The 23,150-nt window shown below is 41.1% G+C and overlaps 1 protein-coding gene across 3 annotated transcripts; it reads right to left on the bottom strand.

Moving 5' to 3' along the window:
* Positions 1 to 177: 177 nt before the first annotated feature.
* Positions 178 to 22,944, bottom strand: inavab (innate immunity activator b). 3 transcript variants are annotated; one of them, XM_075460793.1, is made up of 10 exons: positions 22,716 to 22,944; positions 13,929 to 14,047; positions 7,121 to 7,254; positions 5,188 to 5,310; positions 4,844 to 5,075; positions 4,649 to 4,702; positions 4,083 to 4,389; positions 3,108 to 3,263; positions 2,222 to 2,924; positions 178 to 1,717 (listed from the first exon to the last, which is right to left on the bottom strand). In XM_075460793.1, the coding sequence occupies exons 2-10, from the start codon at positions 13,981 to 13,983 to the stop codon at positions 1,625 to 1,627; spliced, it is 1,857 nt and encodes a 618-aa protein (XP_075316908.1). In that variant the 5' UTR covers positions 13,984 to 14,047; positions 22,716 to 22,944; the 3' UTR covers positions 178 to 1,624. The 3 variants fall into 3 exon arrangements, with proteins under 3 accessions (XP_075316908.1, XP_075316909.1, XP_075316907.1); XM_075460794.1 differs by lacking the exon at positions 22,716 to 22,944 and adding an exon at positions 15,824 to 15,963 and having other exon boundaries at positions 3,108 to 3,260; XM_075460792.1 differs by lacking the exon at positions 22,716 to 22,944 and adding an exon at positions 15,824 to 15,963.
* Between the last annotated feature and the right edge of the window lie 206 nt (positions 22,945 to 23,150).

The following is a 23,150-nucleotide window of genomic DNA, read 5'->3' on the forward strand; positions in this document are numbered from 1 at the left end:
ATTTTCATTGTTTAGCACGTCACATCGTAGAGAAAGTGGGCATAACACCAATCAAAGAAATCCCATCATTTACACCCGTGTTTTTCTTACTCTGACATATCAATATGTGCTCATTAAAAAAGAAAAAAGGCCTGAACAAACACGGGAATAAAAGCACGTAAATGAAACTCAACAATATACAAACAACACCATTTATTTACTTCCACAGGGAAAATATGTTCACAGGTTTTCATAAACAGCAAGGTAAACCATCAGGTCACCGCTAAAGTGGATAAATAGAAAAAGACAGTATAAAAATAAGAGGGACAAAGGCAACATGATTGCGGTCTAGCTTTGGTTACATGCAACTAGACTGGGTTTGATCTGTAAAGTCTGGTCCAGGGCTGATTCGATTTCAAGTCTGACTTTCCATCTGTCCAACGGCGTAAAATCACAATAAATTAACATATAAATGAGAGACCAGTCCGTGTATAGCTGGAGTTGAAATTGTAGCATTTAAATCTCCTTTTCAAACTATCTACAGCTGAATATTTGCTGGATTAAGAGGTGAGCATCTGCTTCTCAAACAAATATTACAGCTTCTGTCAGATTTAAACTGTTACTGACACATGCACCAACACACATGCGTAAAAAAAAAAAATCCTCAAAGCTGAAGATTTACATTTCAATTGGACGTCCTAGTAGCTGCCAGACATCTTAATTTTAGTTAAGAATTTGGTTAGTACTGTGTTTCAACCAGCTGAATAAAATGATTAGTAGATAAAGTTAACTGGCACAGAAAACAGTCACTTTTGCCTCTAAAAGTAAACGATACAGAGGTCAAAGTCAGGATATAGAATATAAGCCACTTTAGTTCATCAACATGGTGACATAAAGTTCATCTTTAATGTTATACAGAGGTCTAATTTCCTTCCAACAGCTCGTTGAAAAGTCTTTTTTTTATTTTTTATTTTCAGCTACAGATGAGTTAGGAAATTCATTTGTGATCAACATCGACAACTTTACACGTGAAACTGATCTTCGAAACAGTGACGGATCACGCGGCCGTGTGCAGGAGCTCCTGACATCTCCCTGCAGCCAGTTACCATTTTGGTTGGAATTGCTCCACTTGCGAAAAACACTCCCGTAATTCACGATCACATAGTTGAGCTGACACAATTTATAGCGTCAGACTCACTGTGGCACGCGGTTGGTATTCATCCTCTCCCACTTTTTATGTTTCACAAGCGTTTCGTTTGACGCTCCAATCTGGAATTGTTCGAACACGCCAACGTCGCGTGGTTAAAAACAGCAGATACGCCTTGGAGCTGCTCTCCAGGTCGATACAACTGCAGAGTAGTCAACTCTGTCAAGGATGTTTACGACTTTGTGGTAACCTGGGGGTTGTGGTTTTTCGTTTCACACCTTTGCATTATATAGTGAGGTGCCCCAGATTTTTTCAAACCTTGTTTTGCTCAGATGAAGCCAGACAGGTAAACAGGGTGATGAAAAGAACTTTTAACCACAGGAAAATCAGCTCTTTATGGGCATACACGATAACTTTTTTGACCCCTTCACTTTCGTTTAACGGGAAAACCGTAGTCTCCGAGTTGAGTGTTCACTCTGGCGTCCAAGTGTCTTCTCTTCACACTTGGCTCATAAAGTGAGAGCCATCGTCCACTATCCAGCACTCAGCAGCGTCATCAGCCGCTCTTTGGACGGGTCCTCTTTGGACGACCTAAAAGTTAGCAAAGGATTATTAAACAGCAACCCTGAAAAATACGATTGGCTATATAATAACTGATTAGGCAATTTACAAAAGGGCCGGTTGTTTAGTGCAAGACCTAAACTAGTCAATGAAGAAGCTTTTTTCTTTAGTCGTCAACCCACCAAAAATAAACAAAAAAGGTCTGCTTCCATTTGAAATATAAGAGATGAGGGAAAGTGTTCAAATCGAAAACAAACTGAATTAGGAAACACGGGTAGGCACTATGTGAACAGTTCTGGCAGATTCCAAAAGCAAACTTTATCATTTCAATGTAATTAACACAATGTAAATAAACGTGTGGTCTTTATCATATGAACGTTTGCCTATTTCTCAGTATTTTTAATGATAGTAAAGATTGAACTCGATTATTTTCTCTCTGTCAGGCTACAAAATCTCATAAATGCAACATAAGCCTCAGTGACACATCCAGACATCTGCCGTGAAAAAGGCACGAAGTTAGCTTTGAGTGCTTACTTGTTTGTGATACTTCTGATTCTGATAGGCCGCAGACTCCCGAGCTGGCATGCTTTTCACTCGGACCGCTCCCTGTCTGTCCAGAGAATGAGACCTGGGTGCTTTGAGTTGACTGCGACGATGCCATGACTTCAGATGCTCATTCACCACCTGTCGTGGCAGACCGCTGGAGCAGAAGTGTGGATGGTCCAACTGTGCCGGGGGCACGTGTCTGATATCAGGAGGCATAGGTCTGTGTGCCCGTTGCTGGGTTACGGGAGTGTCTCTATACCAATATTCATATCTATTGGGGGTGCAAGGAGCTTGCTGTGGGAAATGTCGGCGTGCAATGTCCATGTCAGGTGGGTAGATCATTTCTTCATTATAATAGGATCTCTGCATAACGGGGCTCGGCATGTACCTGGGATTAAGGTAAAAGCTAGCGGATTGTAAGGCTTGAGGTCCATAGCTGCCAACTGGGCTAGAGACTGGGAATGCAGACTGATACTGTTTGGGCAAGTCAGAGGGCAACTCCTGACACGGGGAGCTACCGTAAGAAGAGAATGAATTTTCAGAGTTGCTATCCTCAGAGCTAACATGGTTCCCACAGTTTAGCGCAGGGGAAGAGCTCTCTGGTAACATTATTCCATATTCTGTCAGTCGCCTCCTCGGGCCTCTGGTACGGCCGCGTTCCTTATGGAAGGAAGATTCGGGATTGGACAACCTGTGGAAACCACAAGAATCAAATAAAGCAAATCAACCAACAAATATGCGTTACTCAGAAATGGCACAAGTTTAAAATATGTCCACGTATATATATATATATCTTAAATATGGACACGAATAACGCAGAAAAGTATATTATAACACTTTTATAGCCCTGCTGATGCATGTGAGGTGTGGCTACCTGAGGGAGAGCTGACGGTGCACACGCATCTCTGGTGTGGATGGAGTACTGTTGGACTGGGTGCGGCTCAGCTTCAGATGAGAGAGCTGCTGTGGCAGTGACGACTGTAACAAGCAAGCCTCCAACGGTGGCAACATCTCCGATTTGGCTGGACTGCTGAACACACACAGAAAAAAAGTTTTTCCCAACATTTGAAAAGGGTTGAAGGTTGAAGGGTTTTTCAATTATACATCTACATTTAAAGGAGATTTAAAAGAGAGATTTCTTCACCATAGCAAACATCACATGACTTTATATTTGACTAAGAAATATTGATCTTATTGGCTCGGACACGCTGTGGCTGACATCATCAATTACTTTTGGAAACGTGTAGAACAACTAAAAGGAATACACACTGTCACAGAATGGATATTTTAGAGTTGGGAGCCTACTGTAGACAACAGTCTGAAGAATACCCCAGCGTCACCGTATGTTTGTAAATGACAAAGATTTCAAGATTTGTGTTGGCTCGATCCAACAAATGTTGTAGCACCACTGTAGAAGCAGGTGGCAGTGTTGCACAACACTGAACATCACTGGCTTCTACGGAGCAGAGTGATTCAGAGCAGTGCTACAAGTGGTGACAAGGTTAGATTTGGAAATTTGTCTCACATGATTGATTTCTGTGTTGTTCAAATAAATCAGTCTTTTCCTACAGTGTCATCCTAGCAACTACATATACAGACGTTCACCCCCAGCGAACTGTAAATTAACACTGCATCGCGGACAGTTCTGCAAGCTGCTTTGTGGAATGTTATTTGCATCCTTCCGAAGAAGCATGAAAATACTGAAGGGTCGAGGCAGGGATGGGTTATTTCCATCTTTCATAAGAATCCAAACAGCACCGCTCACTTAAACTCACAAACCAAAGTTTGTGTTTCCGATACTATAAACTTGTAGAACAGGACCGAAGTCATGATGGAGGATCTTATTTACCTCATCTTGCTGGAGGAGCGGGACTTTTTGCTCTTCTGGTAAGGCTGGTCAAGACTAGACTCTGTCCACGGGGAGTGCTCGATGGGAGGAGGGTCACACAGAGGGCTTTGTTTTAAACTAAAGCTAGAGTCAAGGCTGGGACAGGGAGATTGACAAAGGTTCAAGAGGGGGGACTGTGGAGCTACAGGGCGAGGCATGTGGGAGCCATCTACAGAGGAATGTGTGGACACGGGGGGAGGCTTGGGAGGATCTGTCTTCACTGAATATGGGAGTCCTGAAGATGGCTGTGAGGACTGGCTTGTGACTTCTAGAAAAAAGAAAGAAAGAAATTATGTCATGCATGGTAGAGTGTCAGTGTTGATTCACATTCATCTTCACCACTGAGTACATTTTACAGAGCAGCTTCAATGAAGAGAAACCATGAGAGCTTTGCTACTCCAAGTCAATGCTCCCAAGGGTCTGTTCACAGGTTCATGTTTTATTGTTACTTGGTCGTGTTGCAAGAGCTATTAAAAAAAAACAAACAGCGTTTCAACTTGAACAAATTGGGACGAGTTAGGTCGTACCCTCATCTTGCACAACAGAATCAGATAAAGAGCTGTCATCAGATGTACCGAGATCTGAAAACAAACACAAAAAGGACACGCGTATTAATCTGTGAACTCTCAATTGATAAGTTTTGATTAATCTATGAAATATCTTGATTTATGTAGGGGTTTTGATAACCAACTGTCCTTTCGTGCCTTGCTTAGTAGTCTCACCTTGTTGTGTAATATTAAAAGCAGGGAGTGGTGATGATCGGCCATGCTCCAGTCTCAACTGAAAGGTCATTTCTTGTAGGTGCTTGAGTTTCTTCTCCTCTCTTTTGCGCTGCTGTAACCGGCTCTTCTTAACGGCCTTGCTCAGGTGATCCTCTTCGCAGAGCTTGCGAGCAGCTTCATAAATCTTCATCTGCAGCGCTAATTCAGCATCCACTAAACTCAGTTCAGAGTCCTGTAAAGATTGCAGCAGAGTGACATTGTGTTAACAATGTGTGTCTTTTGGGTTTATGCAACATACATAAAACAGGACATTATTCCACCGTGTGGTCTCCAAATGCCTGTACCTCTAATCCTCGAGGGATGTTTTGCTCGTCTAATTTAAATGCAGCTCCAATACGTCTGCGAATCTGCGGAGGCTTCTCTCCTGGCAGTAAAGGATAATCTTCTGACAGCCGACCCGTCAGCTCCTAAACAACAAGGAAATAATCAAATCCAACAGTCCACCCAGCCACATTTGAACATGACAAAGTTGATTCTTTCTGAGGGCCGGTTAGAAGCTTGGTTAAATAGTGAATCAAAACAAAGACTTACTTTAAACAACAGCTGATATATTTCTCTTTGGTTTCTATGATCCCCATGGCAGTTACGAAAAAATGTACAAGTATCTTATTCTGATCTCCTTACATGTTCAGACATAGTAGTTTGGAAAACTGGTTGCACAATTCTGCGTTATATTTTCTTTCATAACACATTCTTTTGATTTCACTTTCTCACACAGAACTTATCTGAAGGAAAATCGTGACCGTGACAATTCACGGTTGCTAATTTCAACTCTACGTGACGCAGAGCCAGCCACCTTTACACAAACACACAAATGTGAAGTGGGACCAAAAGGCTCATTTATGCTTTTGTCACCGACAGGAGGGAGAGGTATCATGACTCCCATTAGTTCATCTTAGCATGTCCCAACAAGAGTGCCAAGCCCAGTGTCAACAGGGAAGAATGAGCAGTGCTGGGATTTCACCCTGGAGCAACACGCCTAAATCAGAGTGTGTCCAGTTTCGATATAACTGTATGTGGCAATTTTTAGCCTTTACTGGAAAGAGGCAGATGAAACAGAAAATAAAAGGGATGCTAAGTGACAAAAGTCACGTATTAAGCATTCAAACTCAGGCTGAAACTACTTAATTTGACTGAAGCACCAGATCGTCACCTAACAAGCTATAACATATTGAAAAAAAAATCAAATTGCATCCACAGCGCATGGTCTAATTTCTCAAATCAAAGTATCCGACAGGAGAGAGATGGCGAAGGCCAGGTGAACAGATTTGAACGTCCTTGGTTTTCTGTCAGTGGAATAAGCGTTGTTTGTTCCAATAGTTTCTCACTCAGCACGTATAAATGTTTCTCTTTCACGTCACTTGAGCTGTTTTTACACAAAAAAAACTGGGATTTTCAGAAGAATGTGCAGACAATTTGATCCAAAATGCTCTGGGTAGTCTGGTTAGAAAGTAGAGGATGCAAAAAATGAGTAGGTGTACAAGTAGGAGGGTGTGATTCGCCTTCATTGGTGTCTTGTGTACAAGTACAGAGGCAGAAATTGGAGTTGATTTGCTGCAGCACTAATGAATGAATGTGCAGACATGTGTCCAAGGGCCAGCCAGCACAGCAGAAAACACCGCTCTTTACCAACCATGTTGTTGTCACTCAGGCCAAATTAGTCAACGTCGGCTTTCTGTGTGTAAGCACGCACTGATGGAGAGCTGCCTCTTTCTGTTCTGTATGAACTAGCAAAGAGGAAAAGCGGCGTCCTCACAAAGACGTTGTTTTTGGCATCAATAAGGTACGGCCACTGTGTGAAAATGGCTATTGTCTAAAGAGCTGGGTTAGAAATCACTGACAGAAGTCTGGAATGATGTTACATTTGCATTTTTCTGGAACATCTTTGGAAAATTTCAGGACTTCAATGCATGTGTGAAAAGGGCTTTTATCAATATGAAGTCGAATGCGTCATCAAAAGTCTTTATGAAACCGCCCTACCAACTTAATCCTCTCTAGGTAGGTGCTGAATCATGACCAACATGGTGAGTGTACAGTACATCAGCCTGCTTAATTACACACTGTTATCTTTAGCTTTACTTTGTCTGGGACAGCCAAAAGCTTTACTGAACTTACCAGAACTCAGATTGTCCTAATCGTGTGGCTTAGTTGTTCTGTGACATGCTTTCAATGTGATTTTACCTGGTTTTTACCTGCTCATCTATTATCAATACTTACAGCTTCGCGGATGCAGAGCTTCTTCAGCTCCAGTAAGCAGATCTCCAGCTTGTCTTGGAGTGCCTGGTGTTTAAGCTTCATGGCTCTCGTGTGTGTGGTCACATCCTTTGTATGCGTGGTCGGGCTGTCAGAGCCTGTGTCATGCAACAAGTAAGAGATAACTTGACTCATTTGAGACTTGACGTCTGAATCATGACAATCATATTGCTCTTCATGCAGTAGTCAAATCAAATGATTCAATCCAAAAGCAAAGACAAAATCAAAAGGAAAAAAGACCAATGAAAACAGTTGAGAGTTTGGTTCATTTTGATATCAATTAACTTATCGTTTTATTTTGGTAAGCTGATAAACCGCACAGTGCTGAAGAGTTTCATCCGATATAAAACAGAAGCCAACGACAATTCCCGTGTTTGGGAAGGAGATGTGGTTCGTTTTTTGTTCACTTTGGCTACATTTACACTGCAACTCTTCATGCCCAGATCTGATTTTTTGCCTAAATCCGATTTTTTTTAACGTGTGGTTACACGTACCTTAATAATGTGACTCATATCTGATTCACGCGATTACACTTGCCTATCACCTGAAACATTGCGCATGCCTACTTAAAGGCAGGGTAGGGGATCTTTTTCTGGAACATTTTTTTACATATTGCTTGAAATACTCTTCACACCCCCATTGCAACCAATTAATTAAAAGTTTTGACACAAATATGAAAAGTTTTAGTGGCCTCTAGAACAGGGGTCTTCAACGTTTTTCAGGCCAGGGACCCCCAAACTGATGGAGAGTTGGAGCAGGGACCCCCCCTATTATTAATATGGCATACAATTGTGTTTTATATTTAACGGGGCCTAGTGCCGTTTATAAATATAGCTACTCTGTTATTGTACATTCAATACTAAGCTATTCAAATAATACACAGGTTAATATATTCATGTTTTTATTTTAAACATGTGCAAGGCACAGGGTTGCCGTGCCACTGCCATTTATAAACAAACATCTTGCATACAACACTGAGCTATTCAAATAATCTACAGATTTTAACTTTAAACATGCATGTAGATGGGACAATGAATCCTCAAAGCATCTGTGGATGGCACACGTTTGCACACAATTTGTGAGAAAAAACTGTTTGAAAAAAAATATATATATATATATTTTTTTTAAATGTTAAAAATCGTCTAATCAACCAAAGATTTCGCGACCCCCCTGCAGTACCTCCGCGGACCCCCTGGGGGTCGCGGACCCCCTGTTGAAGACCTCTGCTCTAGAACGTACAATCTAGGAAAAACAGTATCCAATCATTGTGAACGGACCGTTCACAATGATTGGATTCTGATGCCGTCTATCAAACTGCAATCTGCTCCTCCTTCCCCCTCCTTCCCCCTCCTTCCCCCTGTGCGCGTACCCTGCTCCGTGAACGTCCAGAAGCTTGGCAGGAAGCTAAACTAGAGCCAGCTTGGCTAGCACCTAGCATTATTAAACGTATAGTTAGCATAAACTAAATACTAAATACGGCAACGATCGATGTTTGCTGTCAGAACAGCGCTCGTGCACCTTCGTGCTCGTGCGCGTTCATGTACTCTAGAGGCGTGGCTTCGGGGGGAAAGTGAAGAAAAGGGTTGGGACTTTTTACCTGTGTATTTTCAAAATGCAGCTTCGCTGGACTCAAAATCCAGGATCTCCTACCCTACCTTTAAGTGTTTACCAAACTCTGCTGCTGAGGCAAATGGACGACGTTGACATAGGTGTGATGCTAGTGTTGCGGTACATGAGAAGTTCGCCCAACATTGGCAGGATTTTAAGGCACAGAAGGAGGAAAAGGGCCATTATTGCATCCTGTGCACACGCTGCAATTATTGCCTCCTCAGCTGTTCAGAGGAGTGTCTGGGTGCGAGACCGATCCCAGGACTGCTGGGAGAATGTTGTGGCGGGCTTTGATGATGAGCAGTGGGTCAGCAATTTTAGAATGAGCCGACAAACTTTTGATATGCTGTGCGAGTGTTTGTCCCCATTCTTCTCCTACCAAGACACCACATTTCGTCGGGCGATTCCACTGAAAATGCGTGTCGGTGTCGCTCTTTGGTGGCTCGCAACAGGTGCAGGCTATCGCACATTGGCTCACCTATTTGGCATTAGCAACGCATCAGTGTGCCTGATTGTAAACAACTTCTGCCAAGTCGTGCGAGGCGAGCTGTGGCATCGATACAGCTTCCACGAGCTGATGAGCTACAGACAGTGGCGATTCTAGAGTCTGTGGGGGCCCCAAGCAAAAAAATCCTAGGGGGCCCTACCGACCAGTGTTCGTCACCAAAACATCTGACACCAACGAAAAGTGTATGAAATAAAACCTCTTTTTATTCCAAACATGTTCCAAACATGAGAAACATTGTTATTTTTAAAATATACATGTAAAGAATAAATAAATAACTAAAAAAGACTACGTTGTCTACGTTGGCACTTGATATTCGCCTGTTGCTATTTATCTACCGGGTGTAGCTGGCCATCCAATAATAATTGTGTTCATTTAAAGATTCTTTGTGACAAGTAAAGCTGTTCATGATATCGATTTCATAAGTATGGTTTTTATTTTCCACTAGCCTTGAATTTCCGGCAAACGTTGCCAACAATCGCAAACACTCTGAGGGGCCAGTTCTCCGCGAACATAACCTACAGTGGAACTCTATGTGAGTTTGACAAAGTCAACAATGCAATTATGGAATTATAGAATGGCATGTTAACTAGACAACCTTTGACTAAATCATTTAAATTTAACTGTTCAAAGAAAACATGTTCACCACGAACGTTCGCCACTGTTTGAGACAGTTTATAAAGTAACTAGAAAATTTCTGATTGAATGCACCCAGGGTATCTGCACATTTTTTAATCAACAAATTTAATGACTTAAGACCTTTTTAAGACCTCTAAGAATAAAAATTAAGACCATTACCACGGCAAAAATATATATTAAAACTACACTCTAGGCTGTTCGGTGTTGAAAAAAAGTCCAGTGTGAAATGTGTGCTTCAGTGTGTGAACATGATCGCATAAGATTCGAACGCACAAGGGAACACCACACACTACAGGACAATCATGCCCAATTGTCTCTGCGAAGGAGCGTGTTTTCGCTGCCATTTGTCTGTCTGTTTGTCTGAGACTCTGAGCAAAATAAATCCATAATTGAACCTAATTTTCGAGTTATGTCTACTGTGCTTTTACAACTAGCAAAACGATTTTACTACTCAAGTTAACTTAAACCAGAACTTTGGACAACTCACGTGAAGCACAGACTATGGACAGTGACTTTGCATTGCATAAACCACACAACAAAATTTAATTTCCTTCGGGATTAATAAAGTATCTCCAATCTAAATAAAAAACGAGCACAGACCGCTCATACAGTCAATGGCACGTACCCATAGAAAAAATACACACTCACCCACACGTCACACAACCTGACTATCAACTGCTAACAACCATGATCAGTAACCTACACAAACCCGGGCACAGAATGGCTCGGCGGCCAGCAATCGGATAAACCAACGAAGTGAATCAATCCTGTGAAAGAATGAAAACAAGTGAATGAAACCTGCACTCACCCATTATGAAGTTAACTCTGCCAGCCCCATAATCTTGCTCCTGCTCAGCTAACACCTTGACGTCGGGTATGGTTGGTAACGTTACTGCGTTTAGCATTAGCAATTAGGCTGCTAGGCTTGCTAAATCGGTAAGCATTAGGCTACTGAAGAAAGCTAGTCTTTTTAGCTACGTTATATTATCATCTTTCTTCTCGGCTATAAGTTAACCTTTGTTGAGGAAAGGGAACGCCCCTGCGTGTAGTTGGTGAACGCAGCCAGATGACCTGAGTCAGGTTACTAACCTGACGCGCTAGCTGTCAAATCACCGGAAGTTTTCACCGGAAGTACTGGCGCACACACAAAAGTTTGAACGTCTCTCCAGACATATCTTTCTTTCATTCCGCCCAGATGAAATTTAATGCCACTCTTCGAAAATCGGCGAAATTTAAGACATTTTAAGACCTTAAAAAACGTATTTTTTATTTAAGACTTTTTAATACTTTTTAAGGATCCGCGGAGACCTTGGCACCTCAGCTCTCGGGGGCCCCCTAGTGGCTCGGGGCTCCAAGCAGTTGCCTGCCTTGCCTGTTGACAAGCTGCGCCTCTGGCTACAGACCGTCCTCCGAGGTTTCAATGTGTAAGAATATCCGATCTGCCTGTTTACACGGCGGTCGCATTGTCACATATCCGATTCGTATCTGATAAATTTCCACATATGAAGGAGGCCTGTATCCGATCTCAAAATATCAGAATGCATGCGTCCTTGTCCTATTTACATGGTCAAAAACATATCCGATTTGTGTCACATGAGAGCAAAAAAAAATCGAAATTGGGTAACATTTAACTGACAGTGTAAATGTAGCCTTTGTGTCACAGAAGCACCGTTTCCACACATTTTTGGTGTAGTTGAACTGTGTTGCAATGCAGTGACAGCTCGGTTTGTGCACTGCATATTTGTGCACGCTCCCTACATACAAAAATCTGAAGACAAATCAATCATGTTTGAGAAAAAGAAAAAAGGTATGTTCACTCTGGTTCCAGTAAAATGAATCTGAAAATCCAAGTACTTCATGCTGGTGATGATAGTTCAAATAAATAATTTTATTTCTTTTTATGATAATTCTGTTTACATTCAATCACAATCTCTGTTTTCTGTTGTCTTTTAAGTAATCTGTCCTAATGACATCATAACAAAACACGTAACGTTGCATTATCCACTGCAGCAAACGGTTTCATCAACTATTGTGACAAAAAATTAAACCGAAGAATGGTCCTTTTGTACAGTATCAGCATCATTGTTTTCACTGCCGACACTGAAACTGCTAAATCAGTCTCAGGATCTTTGTAACTATAAACAATGTGAGTATTCGACTGGTGCTGTCTGTAGCCTTGGTGACTGATGACATTAAGATTAGTCTCAGGAATGTGGGAGTGGCTACAGGCAAAATGCATTGAGCAGCACATACCTTAAGAGATTAATGAAAGAATCCCTGCAGGTACTGACAAACATCTGAGGTGCAACCGGAAAAGAAGTGTGACAGCACTACAATAGGCCACAGAGTTCCTCTTTTTTTCAGTCACAATCCCCCAATTCTCTGTCGACTGACACTTTTTCATTGTATAGGGCGGACACCACGTGGCTCAATTAAGGCGCGAGGAATGTCAGAAAAGCCATCACTAATCAGTAATACTGCACTAAGCGCAGAAGAACAAGATGGTAATAGTTTATGGTTAATCTGGTGTTGTTAACATATGGGACAAAACATCTTGCATATGGTCGACTATTTCAAATGTGTTCAAACTACTGCGGTACCTTTAAGTACTCAACAGTCAAAGTCCAGAAAATACCCAGCTTAATACTATCAGGACAAGGAAAAACAAGAAATGGCAACTTTCAGCGTGAGGCTGCAGACTTTTAAGATTGTTTTAGTTCAAACATACAAATAAAAAAAAAGAAATTAATTGGTTACCACTATGGAAAATTCTGAATAATGGCTCAGTCATTTTAATTATTCTAATATTTTTGCCTAATCAAAGTTATAAAACACAATTTTACACATCAAACTGCTGAAAGGTGTGCTACTGCAAATGTAAATGAAGCCTTTTCCTTGACAGAGAGGTGAATTTGGACATGAACTAAGGAAGTCACAATGAAACAAATCTATGATTATGTGAATTTACAGATAAATGCAATCAGACCCTCACACCCACTCGTCTCTGCTAAAGGCTCCAGGCTATATTAGCTGCTGCTAACACCAATATACCAAAATCTCTGACCAAAGAGTCTGGTACAGTACAGCTGGTGTAAACAAACAAACAAATAAATAAACATTTCTGGCACCTATGCACTGATTTGATCATAGGACTAAGTGTAATGCTGAATCAGTGAAGTGTTCTTGATCTGGTTCATGTGCGTCATATCCTTCCTGCTGTACAGGACACACCAAGTAATCTGGTGCTTAGTTACAGTTGATCCCATCCACTTGTTGTCCCTGTTCTGTTGTTTTTCCACAAAACAACTTGTTTTTTTTCTCCGCAAAGTACAGCGTTTGCACTTGATTTTAACTGCATGGAATTAGCAATACAAACTGAGCCATTGTGCTGTGTGCTGGTGTGGAGAGATGACTTAAGAGAGCTGAAGAGCTCTGCTGTCAGGAAAATGATAGCATTGTAACACAGTTCTGGTTCGACAAACAGATAAAAGCTCTATTATGTGATACAAAAGGAGCCAATAAGACAGTATTTTGGTTGGCTACTCTAAGGCTGCGGCTACACGAAAACGTTTTTCACTGTAAACGATACTTTTTCTTATCGTTTCGCTGTCGCGGCCACACGGAGCCGGCGTTCCCACTACCCCAAAACGATAGTTTTTGAGAACGGGTTCCAGAGTGGGAAAGTTTGAAAACGGCCTCGTTTCGTTTCCATTGTTACAGCTAAAACGTTTTTGCGTCAGTCACACGTTGACGCTGTGAGCCAATTTTAACACTTCTCTATTGTCTCACAGCGTGGCGTGACACAGTGGCGTGTGTACTGCATCGTTTCATCGTTTTCATCCGTTTTCGTCTGGACAGCAGCGCGTTTCCGTGTGGTCGCAAGAATTTTCGTACCCGTTTTCAAAAAAAACCTCGTTTCGTTTTCGTGTAGCCGTAGCCTAAGAGTTGACATACTGTTTTTACAAGGGTGGGCAGGACAAGCAAATGAGCTCTGAATAATACAAAAAAAAAGGACTTTACCTGAATGAAGAATGATGCCACTGTCGGTGTCGCTGATCTCGCCAGTGACCTCCATGCCAGCAGATTGACTTCCTGATGGTGTTTGTTCTTCAGTGGACGCAAATAAACAACATCATGACCTGTAAAATATCATTTAACATTTAGGAAACACCAAATTTTTGGCTCGATTTTCAAGAAGAAATAGACAATATGATGAGACAGGATTACTTTTGGTGGAATAAGACATTTAAACGAGAATTGTGCAGTTTGTTTGCAAAGTTTTGTGGATAACGTAACGCCCCAAATAGAATATAAGGCCAAGAAAAGGAACAACGAATTTCCTGAGATTTTAATGGGTGCATGTTTTTCAAACATTGCTGGGATTTCATTAAGGTAGTTTTGTTGGCAGAGCTTTAAAACCAGAATGAATTCCAACCATAATCCAGCTGGGTGGGAAAATTAAAAATCTACCTGAAAGTAAAACACAAAAAGAAGCCAGAAGACACAAAGTTTCAAAGACATACAATAGAAAACATATCTAAAGACATAATTTAACATGCGCTTTCCTCAACAGTCTTGCGACCAGTTGCTTCAGTGACTCAGGTGTGACATCACAGACAGGTGTAGTCATTGTCTCAAACAGCGTGAGTACACATACGTGTTGCTGCACCTCGGGTGTTTCCTGTGACTGTTAAGTCTCTTATGTCATGATGACCATTAACTCATTACTTGGGATGTATGTGATACATCCAGCTGGTATCTAATAAAAAATTGGCTCGTTGGTTTGATTATTAACTCGGTAAATGCTTTGGTGACTGATTGCATTCCAGCACACCGGGGAACACAAAGCTACCTTGCAGTCACCGCTTGGAGGAACAACTTTAAGAGGTGAAACAATGTGCTGCTCCACTGTTGACCCGGGCACAGTGTGACACTAAAGAGCATACAGATAATAACAAAATGTATCTCTTCATCGTCCCAAACATGACATGAAAATGACACAAAATTCCAATGACTGTGACAAGGATCTTCACAGCATCAAACCACAGATAAGGAGCTGCCTTGTTTGCAGAAATGAGGCGAAAATGCTCATGTACAGCACACTGTGACAAGATCGTTCATCGAGATCATTGACATTTTAGCCTAAGAAAGTTAAGAGATGCCTGTAACCACAAGCTGTGTGGTTACAGGATTCTTTTAAATTTCTTTTTAGAAAATTGTCAGAATTTTGCTTTAAAATCCCCGGCACATGTTCCCGGAGTCAAAGGCGAGGTCCTCAGTGAGGTTATATTATGGGACATGAAATGTGCCTTCAAAGATATTTTACCAACAAGGAATCAACACAAAGCAGCAAACACATTACGCTGAAAGGCCGAATTGACCTCTTCTATTGAAATTACTTAATCTAATAGTTTAGATTTCTAAGCTCAAAGTCATATCGATCAACTGACCGACCACTACGATTTCTCTCCCCTTTCTTTTTAAGTCTGCAAAATCTGATCATATTTCTTGCCGCATGATGTCTTTTAAGGATCCCTCTCTCCAGTTCAGCGTGTGATAAAACACTGAATGTCACCTCTCATCTCATAAATAGTGTTGTGTTTTATGGGAGCAGTTTGATGCACAGCGTGCTCAGCATCTTGACATTTAAAAGGTAACGCTTTACACTTGTTACAGTCAAACGTATTGACAGACACGGTTTTATCTCTTTGGGACACATCCTTTTTGTGTTATATCTTACGAAATGTTCTTTTTTTTTTTTTCTAAAACAGAATATGCGGCAATACAGGCAGGAAAACGGATAAAATCAAAAGAGACATTTTCAAAAGGTAAAAGAAAAATTCCAGATCGTCTACAATAATCCGACAATAATAATAATAATAATAATAATAACAATATTCAAAATGTGTACTTACTTTATAGAAAATCTAAGAAGCAAGACGGGCCGAATATCCAGCAGGTGAAATCTTTTCACCAAACTCCCGACTTGAATGGAAGTGCAAAAAAATGTGAGCTGAGTGGAGTGTTGGGCAGGAACGAGAGACTCGCCCACTGAGAAAAGGCTGCCTGCTGAAGAGGAGTGGCTGCGTACACAGAGGGCTGAGCGCTTTACACGGTGTCATATAACTCAGCTCTCCTGAGTTTGAAACTGTGTCAACAACAATGACCAAAGCACCGCTGCTGCGAAATTACACCTCACTTTACCTTATCTGTCTACTAATCCACGGGCTGTGGCAACTTGACTGAAACGTACCGAATATCAGAGACGCTGTCGCTCTAAAAAAAAACAAACAAGCAAAATGTAACTATACATATAGGAAAATCTATGCAAAATGGTTTTGGTGCCGTGTCATACAAGGTGCTTTTTCTGCTTTCCTTGACATTGTATAATATCTAAATAGAGAATGTAATTGTAAACCATCTTTTTGAACAAAATAAGTGATACGAGGACATCACATTCCTCTATGAACCCCTGTCATGGCCATTTGACCAAGTTCTAACATGTTATAGAGCAAAATATTTCATTTTTAAAACATGTTCTCTGATTCAAAGTTGCAGCTTTAATCGATTTATCCTGATTTGACTAACCAAATCATTCGCAAGTCAACAAGTCTTGTTCACTGTTTAACTTGAGGGAAGGTTTGCTAAGTTCTCTGACTTTTAAGCATAAATCAGTGACGCCAAACATAAAGCTTTCAACACTGATTGTAAATGATTCTATGACTATCGGCTCGTTTTGGACTACTGGTTTCACACAATGACCAACAGTTAACTGCTTTGAGACGGAGCTCATATATCTAAATGAATGCATGTTTACCGCCATCTTGTGGTTGTTCAACAGGAGATAAAAATGAATGACCAGTTGTGAACTTTGATTTCCACATAACCCAAGAAATGTTTCCATTTGTCAACCGACTGACAGAACGAGAGCACAGAGGTTGCTTTGCCGTCCATTATTTCTGCTCCCCACCATAAACGGGAGCGCAGCATATGGAAGGGGGACAGTCCACATGATTTAAAGAGACCCTTAGCACCTGCTCTGTAACAGCACGGCTCACATTCATTCTGAATCTCAGCATTCATTTTGGCTTTCCAGGAATGTCAGTATTCACACACTTGGAAAAAGGTCCAGCAATTCCCAGACACTCAAGGATCGGATCTCAAATTACATGGCACCGAGGAAGCCGCAGCTAGAGTGACAGAAGCTGTAAAAGTTTTGCTTCGGTGACGCCTGCATTTAGACTTCACGGTGTGTGAGCACAACTTGGACACATTTCACAGATGCCAACCACGAAGACCAGGGGTTCTCAGGCTTTTTCTGGTATGCCAACCCTTCAGAGGCCAAAAGAAGTTCACGCCCATGCAACAACTTTTATCCATCATTACTAATGATGTGGGAGGAATCTAATAAAAGGCTTGAGTTTTAGAACAACAAAGATAACATCTTGTTTATTCAAGCTCTTGTTTGTTTTACCAACTTAAATCAAACGGATTCAATTAAAGGTTAATTCAACATTTTTCCTCTTCCATCCACGCCCGGAGACTCTATGCCCCCACCCGCCGACCAATGACACCGGTGCTTTCCTGATGTAAAATGTTTAGGGCTGGGCGAGTTAACTATCGCGTTAACGCATTTATTATTTAACACGACAATTTTTTTATCGCGCATTACCGCAGGTTTTATTATTTATTTTATTATTGTAAAAGTCTGTTGCTTACAGGCTTTTATTTTGTAAAAGTCTGTTGCTGTCTGCTGCAGAACCGGAAAAGAAAGTAATCGGCGGATCCACCAAACATGGAGAAGGGTACGGAACTTTTACTCGGCCATTTTCATTTTAAAGTTCTTCCAGACGGCGGAGTCGACAGAACCAAAGTCATCTGTAAACACAGCCAAGTTGAATTGTCTTCTCACCGTAGTAGTTCCAGTCTAAAATATCACTTAAAGGCAAAACACACAATTGATACCAGCAAGTCATTCAAGGAAACAGACAGTGGAGCGAGGCTTCCACATAAAAACTACATTAAAAGTGCTGATGTTAAAAGTGTGTTTGCACAACAAATGTTATGGCACTTTCATTCATATGGCAGCACATGTCAAATTAAACTAAATGCTAAAAGCTATACACTACTTTTGAATTCATTTTTGGATTTTGCATACAAATGCGATTAATCGCGATTAAATCAGGGAAATCATGTGATTAATTAGATTACAAGTTTTAATCGTTGCCCAGCCCTAAAAATATTACATATACAAATACAAATATCATTTTGGGTACATTTCACGTCTTTGTCTAGAAATACAAAATTACAAGGCGCAAGCAGAGATACCAATTCTGTTTTAATGAGTCGAGAGTTTATGTCACTTAGTACTTAGTTAAGCGAAACAGATGTGACTCAGAAGTGGCCTTCCATAAAGTAACTACTTTTAGAGATGTAGCTCGTTGTGTTGCTGAACTGCGCTGCGTACAACTCACAGGCATTTCTAATACTTTGTTCACAGCATTGACTTCAAAGGGGAGGGGCTCAAGAGGAGTTTAAATACCACCACGAATGTAGAATCTACTGCTGTGTGACTTTTTATCATCGCAGTCTTCTGGCTGGACTGAAACCTTTAGGCAGGACTAAGAAAAGCTTTCTTTTTTTCTACGAGGGTGATACAATAAAAGAACTGAAGCGGCAGGGCGTTATGTAAACACTCCGCATGCCAAGCACTCTGATATCCTAAAATCAGATGTAAGGGAAGTGCTGTCACGCAAATGAACAATAACTTCTTCTGGTCATGGGAAACTACAGTTCAGATGTTTTACAAGCACTAATTCAACAGTGAGCGAGCGCTGTGCAATAAGACATGTTCGGACACATTTTGAAATCAACATAGAAACACAGTTATAACGTGACAAATGAGCGCCAGAATGACGTGCGTTTTCTCAAATAGTGCAAATACGACAACTGGCAAGTCCATCATGTCCATCATATCCCGCTGTGCAACACAGATATCCCTAAAACGGGGGTGGCAGCCAGTTGGTGGATGTCATGGGTAGTTTATATAAACCAGAAGTGCCCGAGAGACAGAGAGCTGCTTTGTGTAGGCAACACAGCAGCTGGCAAAGCAAATTCTTAAAATATTCTCGAGCCCTTTTATAGGTGCATGACTAGACTTCTGCAGCCGGTGTAGAGCCATCAGCTGACAAGGGGATCACACATTTACCATCAATATTTCACAACTCACTCACTCACTCCACCGGATGTTGAAGGTCTTGGCTATGACGAGGCTTAAATCAAGGGGCCGGCAATTAAAAGTGACACGAAGTCAAACTATGACACAAATGCTAAAGTTTTAAAAGGCACAAACAGACCAAACAAATTCCTGGAGCTGCTCACACCTCTCTGCCTGCAGGGGTTAAGATGCACTGATCAAGATGCATAAACATGCTACACCTATGGGTGCACAGGTGGGCAGACGGTGTGTGCAACTGAGTTAGGCAAATCCATACTGTGACTAAGCATTTGACTGTGGCTGAGAGTAGGTGAACAATTCCTCTACGTTTTACAGAAACTTAGGTAGATTTAAAATAGAAGAACTCTCTGTCTGATAGCACAAAACTCCTTTCATATAACCTGAACACTATATAAACATGGAAATACCCACAATGACATCATCCATTGGTTTGTGGATAACTGTTTTGCATTTTGGCCTTTGCCCTCTTTATTTTTTCACCGGACTTAACAAGTGAGTGGTAAACTTGGTAGACTGGCACTGGACACCAATACAAGAGCCTCCATCAGGGCCACATAGACTAGGATTCATATCGCCGAAGTTTCAGAGTAAATTCCGTTGCACGGTATCGGTCTAGGTATTTATCAATAGTAATTAGATAATAATAATAAAAATAGTGTCATTATAACACCACTTGGTCGCTGAATCTGCCTATTGTTAACCAGAATACTTCCCTTTGCCTCTCTCCAGCTCTCTGCGGTCACATAGTGTTTTTAACACAACTGAATTCCCAATAAAGCTTCTGCTCTTCTGTTCCTGTCATCAGGCAACATAATGGGTCTGAAAATAGTGAGCGAAATGTGGTCCATCGAGACACGTCAACGAGCAATCACTGATATAATGACACCTGGCGTTGTATGACGCAGACACCGATTGTGTCTTGATTTGGACCGGCTTCACATTTAAAATGATCGCTTAGTGTGTTCGTTTGTTGACGGGAGGAGGTCACAGCTGTGCAGGCAGCTGAATGTGGCAGACAGTGGTTTTAGACTCATGCTTGAGGTGCTGTTGTGGCAACTTTTTCAGTGTAAATCAGCTCTGCTTTGCAAAAGAAAAAAAAAAACCTAGATTTGGCTGTTTGCACGTTTAAAAATAAAGTCTCATTTAGCCCTCACTGGCTCAGCTTTTCAACAAATTACGGCTCTTAATGCTGCTGTTAGAGACAGGACTGTTATTGTGTCAGCATGTTATTCAAAAACCATACGGATGTACAGAGCTACTCAGCCTCCGCTTGTGCGCGTGAAAATACAATATAAACTGTCTTGTGCCATTTCATATCTTGTTTGTGAAAAATATTTCAGATAGAGAATGAGTTGAGCCATGTTGGGGATCCCACTCCTGCACTGAGGCTGTCTTTTGCATACTAATCATAACAATTGTGTTATGAATGCAATGTCGCACTAACCTCTAACATCACATCTCAGTCCACCTCTATCTTAGATTAATATAGCGCCTGATTAAACCCAGGGCCTATGAAATACACAAGATACAACTGAGTGTTTCTGGAGGTTTAGAATTGATTTAGTATCATACAGTAAACGGGTCAAAAGGGGGTAATGCTGCAGGGGACTAGATTTCAGCACATCATGTTAATTAGCAGATTTAACACCAAGCCTATACAAAACTGTTTGTGAACCCAAGGATTAGGAACTGTATAACTCTTGCAAAGTAGCCCACATCCACACGGTCAACAAAAAGGTTGTTCACCAGATGCATGAATGTGAGCGAAAGTACAATAGTGCGTCCGGGTCAGTAATCCAGTCCCGTGTATTGATGTAAGTTGTTTTGTTGACACAGGTAACAACTCAATTCAATTCAGTTTATTTATACAGCGCCAAATCACAACAAATGTCATCTCAAGGCACTTCAATGATACAGTCCAATCAAAGCCAATTAAAATCCAATTCATTGTTATCATAATCCAATAAAATCCAATTAATTGAATTCAAGATTATTCCAATACAGGAGCCAATTCAAAAAACAATTTCGTTTAACAACGTTCCCCCTAAACATATCCTCCTTTATCGTTTAATGGAACCATAATTCACATCAAATTTGCGTCCCTCTGTATTTCAGGGGAAAAAAAAGTAGTGACCGAGTCCATAAGCTCAACAATGTTTTGTCTTTTAACAAAAACAAAGAGAAATTCCACTCAACTGGACAACAATTAGTCCGACTACACGGATACGATGTGGGCTGGAGGCCCTTCGGCTTTGGCTTCACTCTTCGGTCCCACTGGTAAGTCAATCTATTATTCAGTATAGTTCAACATAAAAGCTTATTTGATTGTAATGTCTCCACTAGAGTTATGTGGGTTTGAACTGGGCTGCTAAGATTGACTGTTTAATGACTGCCCCACCAGCAGGTCAGCAAAGTTGCAGGGGTTAAGCTGCTCGCCCTCAGGGCAATGCTCAGGAATGTAGACTGTGGAGATATTTCAATCCACATATATCTGCTACTACTACTACTGCTACTACTACTACTACTACTGAGACTGCAGCACCAACAAAACCTTTACACACATACTGACAACAGACTTACTTAGAATTACTAGAATCACATTTCCAGTGTATTTAATTTTCTTCTGTTGATTAAAAAAAAAATTACTATCATCATATGGTGTACATTTGCATATCTGTGGTTTAATATCAGAAATAAACTGACGGAGAATCTCACTTACATTAGTTAACCTTCTTGCCCTTTTGTTGGCCCACAGCACCTCTCAACTTGTGCCCCACACGTTCACTTGGGAATGGTTTAAAGTTTAAATTAGAAGCATTTGTTCAACCAAAAACCCTGTTTTCAAACCTTTATGGGTTCTAGTAACTGGTTATAATAGTAGTTGGACAGCATTATGCAATTCAATGTGCCAGCCTGAGAGGTCTGCCTGAAAGTGCCGCTTTCTTTCTGATCAAAGGGGGATGTTACAGGTCCATAACTTCTCTGTCTGATTTCTTTGCATAGTTTATGGTGCAACTTTAAACTTCCCTTCTACTTTACAAACAACTGGCAGATCCGACAAAACACACCAAGAACTGTCCTTGAAACTCACGACAGACAGAAACACACTCAGGGCAACATTCAGAGAAAGTTAGGATAACATACTGCTCTATATTACAGTGGTTTGCCTCTGTGTTATCACTAACTGTTATCTGTGTTATCACTACTATGTCTTTCGATGATACCTGTCGACTACAGGTACACCTGTAATGCAGACATAAAGAATAAGGAATATGAGCTCTGGTGTCTATTGACCGGCTTGAGAGCATACTCAGCAAATAAAATATGGTATTTGAGAACCATGAAGACACGTTCTCCCCGCTCAGTCAGCTGCAAACAGCTGCTGGGCCTCAGCTTTGAAGAGTTTCCCAAAGTTTGGAGACTCACTTTAGAGGATTCCCCCAAACCTTTAAAGCTCCACTTGTAGTTACTTCTATCCACGGGAAGCTCAGCAGCAATAAGCAAACGACGTGTGCCCAAGGTAAATAAAACAAATGGAAATATATAATGCCACTATTTTTTGCACTTACCCCAGGAGCTAGTTAGCTTGCTAGCATCGTGCCTCCGCTACATCCAGACAGTCTGCGCTCCGCGGGCATCCTCCTGGGATTCAGCTGGAAGTTTATCTCTGCTTTATGTTAACAAAGCAGCGGAAGAGAGAACAGTGGAGATCCGGTAAAATGTGAATAAACTAAAACTCAAATATTAAACTAAAAACTATACCACCCAAACGCAGGAGACGCTGGATAAGTAAAACTTCGGGAGTAAAATGAAGCAATGCTGCGCTGCCTTCACGTGAAGTCGGAAATTAGACCGGTACTGTAAGTGTTTACCTTGGTAACTGCGTTTCTATGGGTAACTGCGTTTCTTACTCATATATAAATCAAGTGAATTGATCCAGATTGAGAATGAGTTTTATACAACGCATTCATACAAATTGATCAAAGTATTGTTTTCTCGACCTA

This window comes from Odontesthes bonariensis, chromosome 3 (assembly GCF_027942865.1).
Source record: "Odontesthes bonariensis isolate fOdoBon6 chromosome 3, fOdoBon6.hap1, whole genome shotgun sequence".
Lineage (NCBI taxonomy): Eukaryota > Metazoa > Chordata > Actinopteri > Atheriniformes > Atherinopsidae > Odontesthes > Odontesthes bonariensis.